Genomic DNA, 18,172 nt, shown 5'->3' with positions numbered 1-18,172 from the left:
GAGGCTGGAGGCTTTCATGGTGAGTTCTGGCACCTCTTTTTCTGGAAATAGTGCACTTAAAATGCCCTTTCTCAAATCTCAGTCAAGAGTTCAATATGTGAACATTAGAAGGAGCCCTTAAACCATGGGTAGGCAAACTAAGGCCCGGGGGCTGGCTCCGGCCCAATCACCTTCTCAATCCGGCCCACAGACAGTTCGGGAATCAGCGTGTTTTTATATGAGTAGAATGTGTCCTTTTATTTAAAATGCATCTCTGGGTTATTTGTGGGGCACAGAAATTTGTTCACCCCCCCCCACAAATATAGTCCGGCCCCCCACAAGGTCTGAGGGACAGTGGATTGGCCCCCTGCTGAAAAAGTTTGCTGAATCCTGGCGTAAGTCCAAGGTGCGACACCAGAAAGTACAAAAACAGCATTTTTTTTTTAATTCTGATTGCCAAATTATTTAAGGCAGGTATAAAAATGAAAGCATTCAATATACATTTTACATAAAATAAACTAGATTACAGCATAAAACAAGTAACCAGGCAATGGCATTAAAGTCTCTCTTCTAAAACGGGATAATTGTAAACATTAAAAAAAAGACTGCAGGACTATTCAAGTAATAGAACAATCACAGACGTCTTCTGGTATGCAGGCTATTGGGTTATTTGCCATTCAAGATTATAAAAAGGACATTTCATTATTCACAGGTGCTCATTATTTCCCCATTTAAAATCCTGTACATTATGTACAACACAGTTTTTGTGGTACTGGCAACCCCATGCCTTCCGAATGTATATTCTTCACAATACACAATTACAATGAGACAGTTAATACAGTAACATTTTACACTGATGCATCTTAATAGGAGATACCAAATAGACATCTAAATTGTACCAAAGTGTCGTCGTCGTCGTCACAGTTAACCTCTATTGAGGGTTGTGGGCAATATTAGAAGGGTATGCAAGGTTCAGGCACACAGATACGCAACGTTAGTTATTTACAATTAAAAAAGCCAAAGGAAGGAAAAGAAGAAACAAACAACCTTTTGTGGTTAACGTTTTCCAAACAAGACAATACACTTCTTTTCATTTACTTTGTGGTTTACAACTTAGCAGCAGGCTCTCTGTGTGAGCCTGATTACCGATACAAAAAGTAAAGAATATATTTATATATATATATATTTATATATATATTTATATTTATATAAGCATATATATATAAAAAAACAGAAGTCTAAATACAGCAACATTTGTTACTCTGTGATAAAAATCTGCAATTTACAAAAATGAAATGACTGGTTTTTGCCTGCCATTAAGGCATTTCAAATTAACACCATGGAACTGATGTCTGTAATAAAGCGCTTTTTCTTCTTCATGTGATCCAGTCACATGACGATGCACATTTCCAAAATTATCATTCTCTGAAAAAGAAAAGAAAGGCAGGGATTATTTCAGAACAATGCAGTCTCATTAATTTTTGTCAACAATCTCAGTAAACGAGAGCGGGGGAGGGCCGTGAATTATCTTATAGCAGCACTGGATAGTCTGGGTCATTAAAAGCTGCACCGAATTAACTTGCATTTAATTATATATAAGGTTTCCCTTTCCTTTGAAAGGCTGAAAAGTAATCCTATTTAAAAGCAGATAAATAATTTACAAAGAAATGCACGTCACATGCTATGAGAAAGCGCTGCTACTCGTTTTCTATTAACACATGGCTTCTTACAAATATCAGAAGACATCAGAAAGAGATGCACATTTGGTTTAAAGAAGGGTGCGCGCACACACACACACACACAAATAGTCTGCAAATTCTAAAGGACTTGCTTTGACATGATGGGCAATATACCATATTGGTCCGAATATAAGCTGATCCCTTAAAATTGGGTTACAGGCTGAAAATCGCTGCGGTTGGTAGAATTGTAACTCTGAGCCAATTTAAGCCTTTGATCTTGGCAAGCCCGCAAAAGTTACCGTACAATTGCTAAAATTGCAAATCGCTATTCAATTGCTACAATCGCAAATTGGCAATAGAACATTTTTTTGCTCCGTTTTGCCGTTTGTCTGTTCCAGCAGCGATATTGTAAAGGCCATTTGTGTAAGGTTGCGAATTTAAGTCGCACGTTTAACTTCTCACGGTCGGAATGGGGGGGGGGGAGTGCGGCTTGTATTCGGGCCAATGCGGTATGTATACATATTTCAAGGGAACATGGTCTGGTTCAGCGATCAATTATCTACACGACGGAATCAGCTCCACGTAAAACGTTATCGTGAGTAGAGTAACGCTGCTATTAACCAAAGAAAGCACCTGGCCATTAAGAAGTCTATGTAGACCTCCACCCTCAAAACCGTGGTTCGCTTCCCCTCCTCCCTATTAAGATGCCTGTTACGCGTATAATTTCGAGGTTTACAGGATATTTACCTCCGTTGTGCAGGAAACATACCAGATGCAGAAGCTTGAGCCGCGACCTGCTGAGTGGCGACAAGGGCAGCAGAGGTCAGCCCTGGAAGAAAAGGTGAAAACAGTGTATCTCAATGGATGGATCTCCTCCACTGGTTTTAACAAGACATGAAATCACAACAGCACCGCCGCGCTCTGTGCAGAAGGCATATATAATAATTGCAGGCAAGCAGAAGGAGGAAAACCTGCCTGCCTCCTTTAGCCAGCATGCCTTCTTCCGATTCCACCTAATAGGCATTTTGTAAGGGGAAGAAGGCATTCCACCTTATTGTATTCTTTTCCAAGTGCCGCACTGCGTGGTGCTAAATGGCTTGTATGAATTCCTGAATAGGAAGCTCAGTAGAAATAATAGGCACCGGGAAACAACAAGAATCAAAAGTCACAGTGAGTTGCGGCGACGGCGTGGTAGCTACTCAGAACATAATACTTTCATAATAGCTATCATTTTAACGTTTTTCCTTTTGAATGCACATAATGTATCCCATAAGGCGTACGGAGCCATTGAATTGCATTCTGAAACAGTCAGGACTTCCAAGAAAGAAAGAAACTGCGAAGGCGCCAAGTGAACATAATGAATTAATGCCATTTGTGCTGCAAACACGACAGTGGCTCTTTTCTGTATAGGGGAAGAATCTCCTTTTAATATTGCTAGACGACAGGGGCAGCAGGGGAGGAAAAAGCTCGCTTGTGTAGCTTACTGTGAACCCATCTGCAGCTCCATTAACAGGGAGCCGAGGACTTCTCTAAATAAACACAGTCCTAATTTGGGAGCTGGGAGAATGTTAAGACTGCTATGTCCTTTTTTAATGCGCAAGCATTCCAAAAGCATACTTCAGTGGTACAGTATTTGCTTTATATGCAGAAGCTCCTAGGTTCAATCTTTGAGATCTCTATGTGCATTAAAAATCTTCACTCTGTATCACACTCTTTATATCGCTTGCACAAGGTGATTGGCAGAAAATGCCCCCCTCCCCAAGCAAAGCAAAACATCCTTTGGCTGTCTCTTCTCAGTTTAATGTAAGTTCATGCTGAAATCTGAAGTACCCATAATAGGTAACCTTGCACATCAGGGAAGCTGACAATTTTTTTCAAATAGTCATGCAAAAAATAAATAAATAAGGGAATTTAATTTGCAAGATTATATCCCTCTCTGTAAAGGTAAAGGTCCAGTCGTGGACGACTCTGGGGTTGTGGCGCTCATCTTGCTCTATAGGCTGAGGGAGCTGGCGTTTGTCCAGACAGCTTCCGGGTCATGTGGCCAGCATGACTAAGTCGCTTCTGGCGAACCAGATCAGCCCACAGAAACACCGTTTACCTTCCCGCCGGAGTGGTACCTATTTATCTACTTGCACTTGACGTGCTTTCAAACTGCCAGGTGGGCAGATGTTGGGACCGAACAAAAGGAGCTCACCCCATTGCGGGGATTCAAACCACCGACCTTCTGATCGGCAAGCTCTAGGCCCTGTGGTTTAGACCACAGCGCCACCCGCGTCCATCCCTCTCCATAGACATGTCTTATTCCTAAAAGCATGGGAAAATGTTGTACTTGCATGTATTGCTAAACCATGTTTTGCTGTTATGAGGACGAGTGCCATAGAGCCTTAGTGTTGTGTATTGCCACCTCCTCCCCTTGGTTCAGCTTTGGGGAGGCATTCAGAAACCTTTTCTTCCATTTTAGACCAGTTGCTGCTTCTCCATATATCTAAACCTGGACAAACTGTAGTCAGATTTAACTATAATCAATGGAAACAAACCAACTCGCACACCATGGGGGACTGAAGCTTACTTTCATTAACCAGTCTAGATCAGGGTTTCCTAAACTTGGGTCTTCAGCAGCTTTGGGACTACAACTCCCATCATCCTTAGCTGTCAGGACCAGTGGTCAGGGGTGATGGGAATTGTAGTTCAAAATCAGCTGGAGACCCAACTTTGGAAAACCCTGGTAGATGAACCACATTTTAAAGCTCAGACATAATCTTTAGAATGGAAGCTTCTTAATCTCCTCCTTGCAGTTACACTGGAGGTGGAGAGGGGGAATTTTGGCTTCTGATCTCCTTGCAGTGCACAGCAGGAAAGGGGCTGGAGTGTGGATTGTTGCCAGTGTAGTATTACTACACTGTGGTTCAGTGCTACGTGCGATCCAAGTCAGTCAAGTTCAGCCACTTTAATGATTCCAAACAGGAAGATGCAGCTCACCTTGAAACGGGTCGTATTGACCAGGAATTAGTGGGTAGCCCATTCCGACATGGGTGTGGTGATGGGTATGAAGATGTCGCTGACTAAAAGGGGAATGTCGATCTCGTTCCCTCTCCGCTTCCCTTTCGCGCTCAGATGTACATTTCTCTACAGGCTGGAAACAAAAAGGCACCCAAACAGTAAGCTCTTCGCTTGCGGATGCAGAAGATCACATTCTGATGGTTTGCGGGATTCTCTCTGACTCAGCCTGTATCTGCATTTCAGCACATTTCATTTCTCACTAGGCACGCTGCTGCCTCCGTTGGTCTGGGAGGCTTTTAAAAAACTGCTTTAATTGAAGGTTAGGGTAAGTGGCTTTTGTTTCCGCAATTACAATGCGGCCTGCCTTATTTAAAAACACACAATTGTTTTACGCTTGGATAGGGAAACTGAAAAAAAAAAATGTTTGGAAGAGAATCCCTTCTGGTATGCGCGTGTATGTTCTAGTTAGCTTAAACTCTATGCTGTACCTTGGGAAGGGTAAGTAAATTAATTACCCAGTTCATACAGAAACAATATAGAATTTAAAATTAACCTCCCTGCCTCCTTAACTTTATCTTATTATTAGTTGCAAAATAAGAAGTTACTGTTATAATGCAACATATAGGGTCTGGGCTGCACATTAACCCCAGAGTTAAAAAACAAACTATGGTTTAATTTGAATGTGCTTTGGTGTACGTTGCTGATAAAGTTCTTGTGCTCCTTCCCTGTTCCTGACGTGCCAATAGGTAATAAGCCAGACTCTGGCTTGTGGTGCTGGCTGAATCTGGATTTGTTTCTCTCTGAACAAACCAGCTATCTTAGCTTATTGGAAGAAACAACTCTTAAACTCAGGTCTGACTGTTGTGACAAGGCAGATTCTGGCTTTTTTTCTTGGTGGTGTAGCAATAGCAGCGGTGAGGGAGGAGCGCAGAAAGGACTTTTCAGCAGGGCACACCAATATAGAATTATAGAGTTGGAAGGGATGCTGAGGAACATCTAGTCCATGGGTAGGCAAACTAAGGCCCGGGGGCCGGATCCGGCCCAATTGCCTTCTAAATCGGGCCCGTGGATGGTCCGGGAATCATCATGTTTTTACATGAGTAGAATATGTCCCTTTATTTAAAATGCATCTCTGGGTTATTTGTGGGGCATAGGAATTCGTTCATTTCCCCCCTCCAAAATATAGTCCAGCCCCCCACAAGGTCTGGGGGACAGTGGACGGCCCCCTGTTGAAAAAGTTTGCAGATCCCTGATCTAGTCCAACCCCCAACAATGCAGAAATATGCAGCTGTCCCATACGGAGGTCGAACCTGCAACCTTGGCGTTATCGGCACCACATTCCAACCAACTGAGCTCTCCAGGCTTGTTATAGTTTGCTTTTAACGATGTGCGAACTGGGCCATGGAGCCAACTATCCGTACATCTGAATTTCTACCCAAATCAGCTATAAAGATGCTTTGCGGAAAACCAGACGATCCATACCCGTCATTTTTTTTATTTATAACAGGAAGCGGCTTAGAAGCATATTTTGGCTTTAGGCAGTATATAACTAAATAAAACAAAATAAAAAATGGTTTCCCATTTGCACAGCTACAGTATAACTGACCGGTCAAGGAGGCATCCAACGTCCATGGACGTTGTCTCATGCACTTTATTTTATGATACTGTGCATGCATACTGGGAACCATGGGCTTCAGCGATGTTTCTAGCAGGGGTTCTGAAGGAGCAAGCTTTGGGGGTCATATAGGAAGACCCGGTGGGCTTAACAAATAAGGTACTTGAATTAGTACATATAGAACCCTGCTGAAACCCAGCCCTGTTTCAGAAGTATACCACCGGTGTGTCCTCTCTTCCCCCAAATCCTGACTATCCCCAAGGTGTACAAATCATAACAAGAGATGTCTTACAGCAGGAGACTTGCTGCGATACTGGTTGGCGTGTTGCTGAAGCAAATCCAGTGCTTTCGATTCAGTGGTAGATTTTACACCGATAGTAGGGCTGGTATTGACTTTTTCCACCTCTTCTCTTCCGGACATCTTTCCATAAACAGGATAATGAAATCCCGGCGACAGATAGGCCCCTGCAGATAAATAATAAATGTCGTATCACGTTACTGTTTACATTTGGGGGCAGGCCACTCCGAATGCATCCAATTCAGATTACCAAAGTTGCACCCGTGCGCTTTGATCTCCTGCCCCGCCCCAGCTAATTCAGCCTAATGAACGGGAGGTTATAAAGTAGGTTGAGCTTAGAGCCATTTCAAACATTTATGGGTCCCTCTTAAGTGAAAGGAATAGGAACTATAATGATTCTGACAGTAAGTGCTTAAGATATTTTTATAGGCAATAAACTATCTGTCAGTGTAATGGCCGCAGCCGAATGACACGGGATGTGGAAACTGTTATCTGGGAATGTTGACAGTTCATAAAAAAGTAACAGCTTGTGTTAAATCTATTTCGCTCCTAGAACTTTGCAAAACAAATGTCATCTGTGAAGCTTCTAATTCTCCTTCGCTGCTAACAGGCACTGTCAAAATAGATAAAGCTACGGCCCAGTTAATGTCTGTCTAGCAGCATTGAGTACACACCTGGGTAGCTGTGCATGAGAACGGGAGACACAGCCCGGTACGCAGGGTGATTTGGATCATACATCTGGGGGTAAGGGTAAGCGTGCAAGTACTGTATGTACGACTGGTGCTGAGTCATTGGAGAGGAAACCGCCACTCTGGCGCCCCGGGATTCCTTCCAATTCACAGGAGTCTTTCGATCATCATTTTTGATCTTGTTCTCCTCCAGTGATTGGGAATCGGAACGCTTGATCTCCTTAGGCTCCTCTTTAATGCTGTTTAATGAGACAGGAATGCTGGAGAAGGAGGCTTCCTTGTTAGGGGTTTTTCTGGGGCTATCTTCTTTTAACTTTTTTTCACGTTCCAGCTCCTCCGCTTTCTGCTGATCAAGATATTTTGGCTGATATACATAATGGTGCCATGTTCTCGTGTCTGGGTCCTGATACGGGCAGGGGAGAAAAAAAATGTTCACCATTTATATTGTTAAAGAGGAATCTTCATAGCCACATTAATCCACAAAATGGGGGGCAACAGCAACAGAGAAAATAGGAAACTGGCCACAACCCAGAGAACTGCTTTAGGCCTTTATTTCCCTGAACAGCAGACCCTCAACCATGTCACATACTGCTTTTGAGATTCCCGTAAGTCACAAAAGCAGTTTGTTGCGCAGTGCAGGACAGCACTTTTTGAGAAACCAAAGTCCTACCTGCCGTAACAATAAGACATTTTGAGAATTTTTGAAGCCAACAGAGGGAAATATAGAAAAAAACTGAAATATATTCAACAATAAATCAAACACTGCTGTAACACTGGAAATGCATTACAGTGGCTCTCAAAATTAATCTGTTCAATTCCCGAAACCGTTCGAAAACCAAGGCGCAGCTTCCGATTGGCTGCAGGAGCTTCCTACACTGAAGCGGAAGCCACGTTGGACATTCGGCTTCCAAAAAACGTTCACAAACCGGAACACTCACTTCTGGGCTTGCGGCATTTGGGAGCCGTTTGAGTACCAAGGTACCACTGTATATGGTACTTGGCAGATAAAACTGTATAGTTTGGTATTTTTAAGACATTCATTAATATAAGTGCCATAATTTGATCCAAGCAATACTTGCAAAGATACCCCATGTTACAGACTGAGCTGCAAGCCACTGCTCCCTACATAAGACAAGGATAAAGGTAAAGGTACCCCTGACCCTTTGGTCCAGTCACGGATGACTCTGGGGTTGGGCACTCATCTCACTCTACAGGCCGAGGGAGTTGGCGTTTGTCCACAGACAGCTTCTGGGTCATGTTGCCAGCGTGACTAACCAGAGAAGTGCATGGAAATGCCATTTACCTTCCCGCCAAAGTGGTACCTATTTATCTACTTGTACTTTGACGTGCTTTCAAACTGCAAGGTGTGCAGAAGCTGGGACCGAACAACGGGAGCTCACCCTGTTGTGGGGATTCGAACCGCTGACCTTCCGATCAGCAAGTCCTAGGCTCTGTGGTTTAGACCACAGTGCCACCCGTGTCCCCAAGACAAGGATACCCCTAAGGAAAAGTCAATGCATTCTTTTATTTTTAAAAAAGGAAGACAACATTTACACAAATGCGCTTCCACAGTAAGTCTCAGTTTCTGCCAGTTGGGAAAATAAAGTTTAAAATAGAAAGAGTCGACCCTGAAGTAAATACAAGGTTTTATTTGCCGGGCTTAGAAAGACTGGCTGGGAGTCAAAGATCTGTATGACTGGTTCTGCACACCCAAGAAGGCTTTTGCTTTTCGCATAACAGCTACCGCTCTTGCTTCAAAAGGCTGAGAAAATGAAACATCCTTATACTGTAATATAATTAAGGAGCAACAATACATTTGGACGCTCATTTATCTCCAACAGTATTTCATCATTACCTTTGCTAACCTGGTGTCTTCCAGATGTTCTGGACTATAACTCCAATAGGAGCCAACTCCTAAGGACAGAGGTCCCTTCGCCCCGCCCCCCATAAAACACATGCAAAGCCCCCTCCAGGTAAGCGTGCACAGGGCTGCGGCCTAAACTGATGCCAAAACCCTTTTCACCACCAATTATGAACGATCTAGGCTTGCCATCGTTTGCATTTCAAAAAGGCTCACCTGTTTAAACCTTGTAGTGGGATCTACTCCCGTCTGTTTCATAGAATCCATAACCGATTTCATTTCCACCGCCTCCTTTATAAGCTGGTGATTTTCCATTTGCTTTGCTTTGAAGCTATCCGACTGAATCTGTTGCTGATGATTGGGAAGAAGCTGCGATTTGCTTGTCTCCTCCGTTTTATTAGGGACCAATGACCCTATTTTAGAGTTATTTTTACTGGCCTCGGGAGTCGGCGGCGCTTTGGAGATAGTAGCGGAGGGGATGTTTTTCAGCTTATCGTCTTTCCCCAGGTCTTTGAGGGGGAGTTCGTTTTTCCTTTCACACTCTCTCCCAGCAGTTTGCGCCATTTTCTGCTCCGCCAGTCTCTGGTCCTCGTAATATTTCTCATACTGCTGCCTGTAAGCTGGGTTCGAAGCCATCAGGGACTTTTGGTCCATGTACAGCCCATAGGCATACTGGCCGTAGTAAAGTGACTGAGCAAGTGCAGGATGCCTCTGAGTTATGACCGACTGGTGCTGAGGTTGTAAATTAGTGGGACTGGCTTCGCTTTTCTTGCACTCAGCCGGCTCGGCCTTGTCTTTCTTCTCAGCCTCTTCCTCCGCCTCCTTTTTGATCTTCATTCCTGGTGCGTTATTGCTGTTCCCAGCCGCAGGGGCGCCAACCTGCCCGGAGTGTGTGTAACTTGGAGAATAGTACGGATCATAACCGTGGTAATAGGGAGAATGGGGCTCTTTCACCTGGGGTGGCTGCACCGGGGCGGAGGAATGCCCTTTGACAACGCTGTCCTTGTTAGAAATAATATCCGAAGGGGAGCTGGCCTTGGACCTCATCCCCTCCGACCGGCTGTCGGAACCACCATCGTCGGCCGCGTCCGAGATATCGGAGTAAGCCGGGCTGTTGGTTTTAGCAGCGGCGCCCTCTGCCCCGTTCTGCGTCAGCACATGCAGCGGCGCGATGGACTGTCCGTTCACCAAAGTGCTGCATTCCATCCTGGAGGCACTGCCTATCGAAGGGCTGGGGGCGTTGTCTGTGAACGTGTAAACCTTATCCGCTTCGGCCTTGATGCTTGCCATCCTGCTCTCTTGGGACTCCGACAGCCCGTTCGCCAGCACCTCACTCTTGCTGAGATGCTCCTTTAAAAAATGCCCGGCGATCTCTTTCCCGGGCCCCTTGGTCTCCTCCAACTTCCCTAGCTTCAGCTCCATTTTGGGGCTCAGGCTCTCCTTGCTCTCTTTGTCCTTCAGCTTCCTCTTCTCCTTCTTCTTCTTGTCCTTGAGTAACGTGAGGGCCGGGTTGACGGTGCTCGGCTCCCCCATGATGGTGGGCTTTGGTTGAATAGGTTTCAGCGGAGGGCTCTTTGGTGTCGCCTGCACAACAGTCGTCGTCAGCGAGGGCAATCCTGACATGGTGCCGGTAGTGGTTGTTGTAAAGGCTGCCGTCGGTATAGCTATTAACTGAGGCGGGGTTGGAGCTGGAGCTGGGGCAATGGGCCGGGCAGTTTTCAGCTTGGACAGGTTCTTCTCGACTTTGCAGTTGCTGCCTTTCTTGCCCTTTTCTTTCTCTCCCCCATTCTTCTTGTCTATAAGCCCTTCAGCCTCCAGTTTGGGCATCTCGGCCGCCAAACTGCCGTCTGCCACCGAGCAGTTCTCCAACGTCACGGTCATGTTGGAAATGACCGGCAGGCTGTTGAGTTCGCTGTTCAAGCCCCTCTTTTTGCCAGAGTTCTTGCCGTTGCTCGCTTGCTCCCTTTTCCCCTTGGGCGTCCCAGGGGTGCTGAGGGGGCAGGGAGACGCGGGTGCTTTCAGCTGATCAAAATGAGAGAAACTTGTGCTTGGCTCGTTGCATTCCAGTGCCACATTACTGAGGGCCTCCTCGCAGTCGGAGATTTTGTCCTCGCTGTCAGGCTCAAATTCCAGTTTGTTTTCCGGGTCCAAGTGTGCATGAGCCTGGTGGTATCTCAACCCATTGATGTGCTTGTATTTTTTGTTGCAGTTGGGATGGGGGCAATCAATCAAAACCGGAGAAGAGCAGCCTTGGTCCAAAAAAGCAGTCTCTGGCTTGCCCTGGGGAGTGGTTGGAGTGCTTCTAGAATTGGTACGGACACGCTTCCCAGATTTATTGTCCTCTGAGCTGGAGTTCAAATCCAGCTCCATGGGTGGCTTATTTTTCCTTTTATTGGTGGACAAGGGGCTGACTTTGACATCCTCTATGGCACAATTTGGGGGTGTCCTGCGGCCACTCGAATTAAGGCTGCCCCTCCTTCCTTTTCCATTGGCACCACCTCTGTTCTTGCCCTGCAGTCCCCTGGACTCTGTGAAGCTAACATCCGCCCCTGGCGCAGTCGCCGCTGCAGCGGACCGTGCTCGCTTCCCCCGGCCCCGGCCTCCTCGCATTTCCAGGTCGCTTGTTGGCGATTCACAAAACCTGCGTAAATAAAACGAGATGTCAGAATTGAGCGGGCACGAGAGGGAAGGGCAAAACAGACTCAGACCATCGTAAACAATGGACTACTAAGCACATATCAAATCAGCACGCAGGCCAAAAAGAAACACCCTTAGTAGTCCTTAGAAAGAAAATAAATCTTAATGAAATTATCTTTAAAAGATAGATATAGGAACAAGCTGTGCATGTCTGGGGGGTGATTTTAATTATGTACATTTATACCCTGCTTCTTGGCCAGAAAAAGAGCAAGCCCCATTAACAATAAAACAAGACTAAAATGCAAAAAGCATAATGAAATCAAGAAACAAATAACCAGTCGGAACAATGTAATGGAGCATAAAAAGTCAAGCTCTAATAAAAGTTAGGTGTCCTAAGGGGGGGCGTCCTAGATTACCTTTGCAATCCCTCGCAACCATATAACTCTCTGAACAGCAAGCAAGGCAGTGGAGAAGGCCCTCTTGCTGGTTGCCACCCAAGACATCCCAGAAGGTAGAGTACCTACACCAGGCCCTCTCCTACAGTTCTTAAGGCGCAAGAGGAAGTCCTTTAGTATTATCCTTGTTTCAATGCCAGAATAACAGTTTCCCCTTGATACCTACATTCTACTGCGCCTAACAGAGAATTTGTGTTTCTTGTGCATGGTTTCAGTTACACGGAATTGTTTTTTAATTAATCCCTGCCCAGTTTTCATGCCAGATATTGGAGGGGAAAGCAGAGAAAAACCAGACTCAGCGTGTCTCCTTACCTAGGAGGAGCCCAGTCGTGTTTTGTGCAATCAAGCAGTGTTCCAACGTATGTTTTATTCCGCCATGTAACATTTACTACTAGGACACCTGCGGACGAGAGAGAGAAACAAAAATGATCACAGTCAGAACAACATCTTTTTGAACCTTGCTTAAAAATGGGGGAAAGGGTGGGGTGGGCAGAGAGCAGCATTTCTTATTTGATTTGAAAGGCTGCGGTTTACAAGCTTCCTCCTTTTTTTATTTATTTCAGTGACCTCCAATTAAAACCCACAGGAGTGTCTCTGTGTGTGCATGTCCGTGCAAAAGGCTCAGAAAGAGAATAATCAAGATACAGCTGCGAGGAGGAAATGGTTTTTGCTACGTCCCGCTGTAAAAAGGCAACAGTCACCTCTTAATTTTGCTATTATTGCACATAATTGCTTTTGTTTGGCTTTCAGCTTGCATAAATGGAGCGCCAGTAACTAGTGCTTGAAGCAGGAGGTGGCTGGTGAAGAATCTGCTTTGTCTTCAAAAAATACAATGTTGACTTTATTTATTTGAAATAACACACTACAATGTAGCATTAAATACAGACAAGCTCTATGTATTATTTAGAAGCTGATACTGGGCGCCCTTCATTCATCTTAACCACAATCTAAACACAATTATCCCCCCCCAAAAAAAAAGAACATATGGGGGGGTGTTTTTTAAACGTTGTGCCTTTCTAAAGCTTCATATGTTCTTTTTATAGGGAAAAGACACAAACTGAAAATCTGAGGGCTAATAAATCCTCTTCTGCAGTCATTAAGCAGAAAAGGGGTCTGGACTGGGTTTTTCTCCAGCACCGATCACACAAATAAAGACGATTTACAAGAACTGTGATAGTGAGCAATGACACCATTAATTCATTAGACATGGTACAGACGTACACATAACAGTCATTTCTGTTTTCGGAGCATTAAAACCCGTGATAAAAAAAGCCTGAAGCAACGATACCATTTAGCTGCAAAGAAATTCTTTCTAAATATTTAACACCAATTGCCAAGTCTGAATGAGCTCCCCCCCCCCCCAATACACCTTTGTGTCTCCTAGCTCCAATTCCGGCTTTTTTTAACTGGTGAAATAATAAGCAAATAAATAAATAATGAAACTGCGCCTTGTGTTTCCAGCTTGTCAGCTCACTTTACGTCACCAGTGCGATTTCTAATTTTGCGTTCAACCTTTCCCCAGACTCCTACACCAATGTAAAGAAAACATGTAACCTGCAACTTATTTCCTCAGGGCCCTTTTAACAGCAGGAAAGTATTTTGAAATGCTATTAGCTAAAGTACTAGGGAAGAAGGGATTTCCTTTAAGCATTTCCAACAGCGTATCAAGGAGGGGGGAAAAAGATGGTTCCCTGCATGGTTTTAGCTTGTTATTGTTAAACGACAGCAGAGTGTACAAATTCTGACTTCAGTCTATTTAAAAAAACAGAAAAAGCCTAACTCCAGATACATTAGATAAAATCCTTTGCTAAGGTATGACTAACAGCAATTAAAATTAAATGTGTTTCTGTGCTTTGAGGGTTTTTTTTCTTTTTGTGCTTTCAGCAAATTTCACAGCTAGGAAAACACATTTCATCTCTACCACTCCCCCCCCCTTTTTTTAAAGCACCCGATAAAACTATGAGGAAAAAAGTGGTCTGTTTTTCTCATCATTTGCTCTCTAGGGCACCGTGTGGGGTGTCAGAGACCTTTCCAACTGCTTAAAATTCTCCAGCATGTCATCTATATTTACAGCACTGGAATATATTTGTATTGCCAGAAGGTTAGCGCTTTTTCAGCTTCAGATGCAATAGGCTGAATCACTTTGTTCCCAAAGTCTCTGATGTAGCACAAATGTATAATTAAAATTGCTTGAAAGGGAAACATGAAAGAAACAACAAGCCCTCCATTCTTGGAGTAATAAAATTAAAAACAGGAAAAGTCTGCACAGACACTTAACATTTGTCTGCAGTGAAAGGCTTTTGTTATTGCCTTCCCCTAAGGGCTTCATATTTCCAGCAAACGCCGGCTCTGGATTGGCCGGCCTGCACTGGGAACGCTGCCGCCTGATTGGCTGGGCTGAGCACTGCAGCACAGGCCACAAAAAAGCGAGATTCAAAGGGAAATAGTGATGTAACACGAGAGTCCTTGCAAGGAGCAGCAGGGTGAGGGGGATGGGAAGGGAAGGGAAGGGAAGGGAGGGAGAGAGCCAGGGATAAGCTGAGCGGCTTTGATTCCTGCTTCTGTACTCATGCTCTGGTTTGTTTGCTCTAACTAGGCTTGTCAACATGATGAAAGGTTGCTGCCTTCTAAACTGCTCTGCGTCCATATACACAAGCAAATGAAGAGAGCGTGCAAGCTGCTCTTCAGATCACACAAGGAGAAAGCCAAAAATAAGGGCACTTGCAAAATGGAGCAAGGAGGCATTAAGCTGGGAGCTGATGTAAACAAAACCTGCTCCTTTTCCCTTATGGGGTATCCAAGAGCCCATATAGAGTCCTTAAGTGGGTTCCCTATCGGTAGGAGAAAATAACAGAGGCCAACCAGAGAATATTGAGAAGCAAAGCAGCTAGGAGGCCTGATCTTTATTCAACTGTTGCAACAGGGTCCTCACTCACCACACACAGGAGGGAGGAGGAACCCAGAACCACAGTGTGGTTTGCACATAAGGTGTGCAAGCCCTTATATAGACTTTGGAAATTGCCCACCCTGTAGCTCAAGACCAGCCCCAAAAACATCATACATACATCACAGAAGGAGGCAGTCTACAGCAGAAATCCTGTCTGCCAGGACATCTGACAATGGCCAGTGATTGCTTACTTGGACAGCCCAGCCATTCTTTTGTATGGTAAACACTTTAACTCCTGAATCCAGGTCACAGGCTCACCCTATTCATACACAAAGGTGCCCTAAAGACAAGTAAGCAAAAATGGAGGGGCTTTCCCATTTCCTTCCTCCTTGCAGAGAAACATTTGAAGTCAATTTGGGAGAGTCAAAATGGTTTCAGGACTGTCCTCCTGTACTATTATAGACACTTGGTTTACAAACTTATGTGTGCATTTGCCTTGTAAATCTATGAACATTTAATTTGTATATTTGGGACCTTAAATTCTTCTAACAGCGCAAAGCAGGGAACAGCCTGGTCAACAGCGGTTAAACGAAAGCCAAGTCTGAAATCAGCGAGTTATTCAAATCTATGGCAGCTATTTCTGGACGCGGTTAGCAAAGGCCGAGTAATTTTACACCCTGAATATGTGCAGCTTCACCAAGGAAACAGATATTACGCTGACCGTAACGGTTAATGAACGGTTTTGTGGATGTGGAACACCACCTAACATGGAGACGGGTCAAGGAACGATCTAGCCCTCTACTGCAAATGTGATATGGCAGCAGCTCTCTGCAGTCCCTCAAGGCTTATTTAGTGCCCTTAACTGGGTAAGTTGAGGCTCAATGCTCAGAACTGCACTCTGGCAAGGAGCCTTTGCTCAGAAGTGCAGAATGGGCAGCACAGTTGATGCCAGGAACTACGGCTGTGGGGTGTAACTCTATGTAGTTAGTGTGAAATGTTTCAGGGTGGTTTTATGCATGCTAGGGGAATCTTTCATTCCCCGGGACTGAAAGATGGTATTTAACTCTGAGTAGGCTTGCTAAGAAGGGACGCGGGTGGCGCTGTGGGTTAAACCACAGAGCCTAGGACTTGCCGATCAGAAGGCTGGCGGTTCAAATCCCCGCGACGGGGTGAGCTCCTGTTGCTCGGTCCCTGCTCCTGCCAACCTAGCAGTTCGAAAGCACGTCAAAATGCAAGTAGATAAATAGGTACCGCTCCAGCGGGAAGGTAAATGGCGTTTCCGTGCGCTGCTCTGGTTTGCCAGAAACGGCTTAGTCATGCTGGCCACATGACCCAGAAACTGTACGCTGGCTCCCCCGGCCAATAAAGCGAGATGAGCACCACAACCCCAGAGTCGGCCACGACTGGACCTAATGGTCAGGGGTCCCTTTACCTTTACCAAGGCTTGCTAAGATGTATAAGTCTGAATCAGGTACCGTATTTTACGCACTATAGGACACACTTTTTCCCCTTCAAAAATGCAAGGGAAATGTGTGTGCGTCCTATGGAGCGAAGACGCCATAGCCCCGCGACCCTCTCCCGGCTGGAGAGGTGACGCGCAGCTACGGCAGGAGCCTCCACAGCCGCGTGTCACCTCTCCAGCCGGGAGAGCGCGCGCGGGGCTAAAGAAGCCCCCTGCGACCCTCTCCTGGCTGGAGAGGTGACGTGCGGCTATGGCAGGATCCTCTTTAGCCGCGCGCCACCTCTCCGCGCGCCACCTCTCCAGCGCCACCTCTCCAGCCCCGCGACCCTCTCCCAGCTGGAGGTGACGCGCGACTATGGCAGCAGCCTCTCCTCTGCGCCTTTCCGCTGCTCCCTGACCTGCTCTTTGGGGCTGGTGGTGGGCTTCCCCCGCCAGCCCCAAAGAGCAGGTCGAAAGGAACCTGAAGCCTGGAGAGTGAGAGGGGTCGGTGCACACTGACCCCTCTCGCTCTCCAGGCTTCCAAGGTAGCTGCCTGAACGGCACCTTGTTTTAGAGCGGGAAAACAAGAGGGGAAAAATTCTCCCCCTCTCTGCGCAGCGCCTCCTGCCGCTTCACTGAAGGGGCGCTGGGCAGAGAGGGGGAGATTTTTTTTTTCTTGTTCTCCCCCCTCTAAAACAAGGTGCATCCTATTGTCCGGTGCATCCTATGGTGCGAAAAATATGGTAAGTGCTGGAGATGCAAAGAGGTGGAGGGAATGTTCTTTCACATATGGTACACTTGTAAAAAGGTAAAAGAGCACTGGGAAATGATCCATAAATAATTGGGGGGGGGAATGTTTAAAACAACTCCCCCTCCCCCCAAAAACAGAGTCCTTTCTGTTGGGGATAATTAAGACTGAAATTCCCAGGCGTCAGAAAAGGTTATTTATGTATGCTACTACTGTGGCCCGTGTTTTATTAGCCCCCAAATGGAAAACGAGCAAGGTCCCAACTAAAGAAGAATGGTAACTTAAGTTGACAGAATATGCACAACTCAAAGACTTAACTTATAGAATAAGAGAACAAGAAGAACATGCGTTTAAAGAAGACTGAAAAACGTTTATTGGCTATATGGGGTTAAATTGTGTACAGCTGAAAACGCTGGCAGCATTAAGATAAATTCAACAGTGTAAAAAAGTTTTGATGGATGCAATAATGGAATACTGAATGGTATAGTTTTTGTAAAATATGCAGGGATTTATTATATGTATAATGAACCATGGAAAGAGAAGATGGGAAGTCATTGATATCTTAAGGATGTAAAATGAGTATTCTAAATTGTAAAACAGAAAATTTAATAAAAATTATACAAAGAAAGAAAGAAAATGATCCCCCTCCATGTCTGCTCTCAAAGCAGAGTTGCTTCTATATAGTATTTACATGTTGGAAACATTCTCAAGGCCAGTTTACACAATCCAGAAATGTAATATGTCTGGTGGAAAATAGGACATGTGGCTTTCATGCACAAGGCAGTATGTGACATAAACACTAAGTGCATAGTCCACAATACTTAATCTTAAAGAAGAAGAAGTAGGAGGAGGAAACCACACAAACTTGAGCTATAGATGC

The 18,172-nt window shown here is 45.1% G+C and overlaps 1 protein-coding gene across 4 annotated transcripts in view; it reads right to left on the bottom strand.

Moving 5' to 3' along the window:
• Positions 1–396: 396 nt before the first annotated feature.
• Positions 397–18,172, bottom strand: part of ZNF608 (zinc finger protein 608) — a gene marked incomplete at its 3' end in the record, with an annotated part of 135,270 nt that continues 117,494 nt past the window's right edge. For 3 of the 4 annotated variants that reach the window (XM_079995299.1, XM_079995298.1, XM_079995301.1), the window contains 7 exons: positions 12,529–12,616; positions 9,341–11,765; positions 7,249–7,666; positions 6,569–6,741; positions 4,641–4,794; positions 2,406–2,487; positions 397–1,404 (listed from right to left, as the gene is read on the bottom strand). In XM_079995299.1, the coding sequence (XP_079851425.1) occupies positions 1,398–1,404; positions 2,406–2,487; positions 4,641–4,794; positions 6,569–6,741; positions 7,249–7,666; positions 9,341–11,765; positions 12,529–12,616 (3,347 nt within the window). Of the gene's footprint in view, positions 1,405–2,401; positions 2,488–4,640; positions 4,795–6,568; positions 6,742–7,248; positions 7,667–9,340; positions 11,766–12,528; positions 12,617–18,172 lie in introns of those variants that run through there. The other variant, XM_079995300.1, reaches the window with a different exon arrangement.

Source organism: Podarcis cretensis (assembly GCF_951804945.1).
Source record: "Podarcis cretensis genome assembly, chromosome: 11".
NCBI lineage: Eukaryota > Metazoa > Chordata > Lepidosauria > Squamata > Lacertidae > Podarcis > Podarcis cretensis.
Note: the sequence above shows the minus strand (reverse complement) of the source record. Positions and strands in the feature narration are given on the sequence as shown.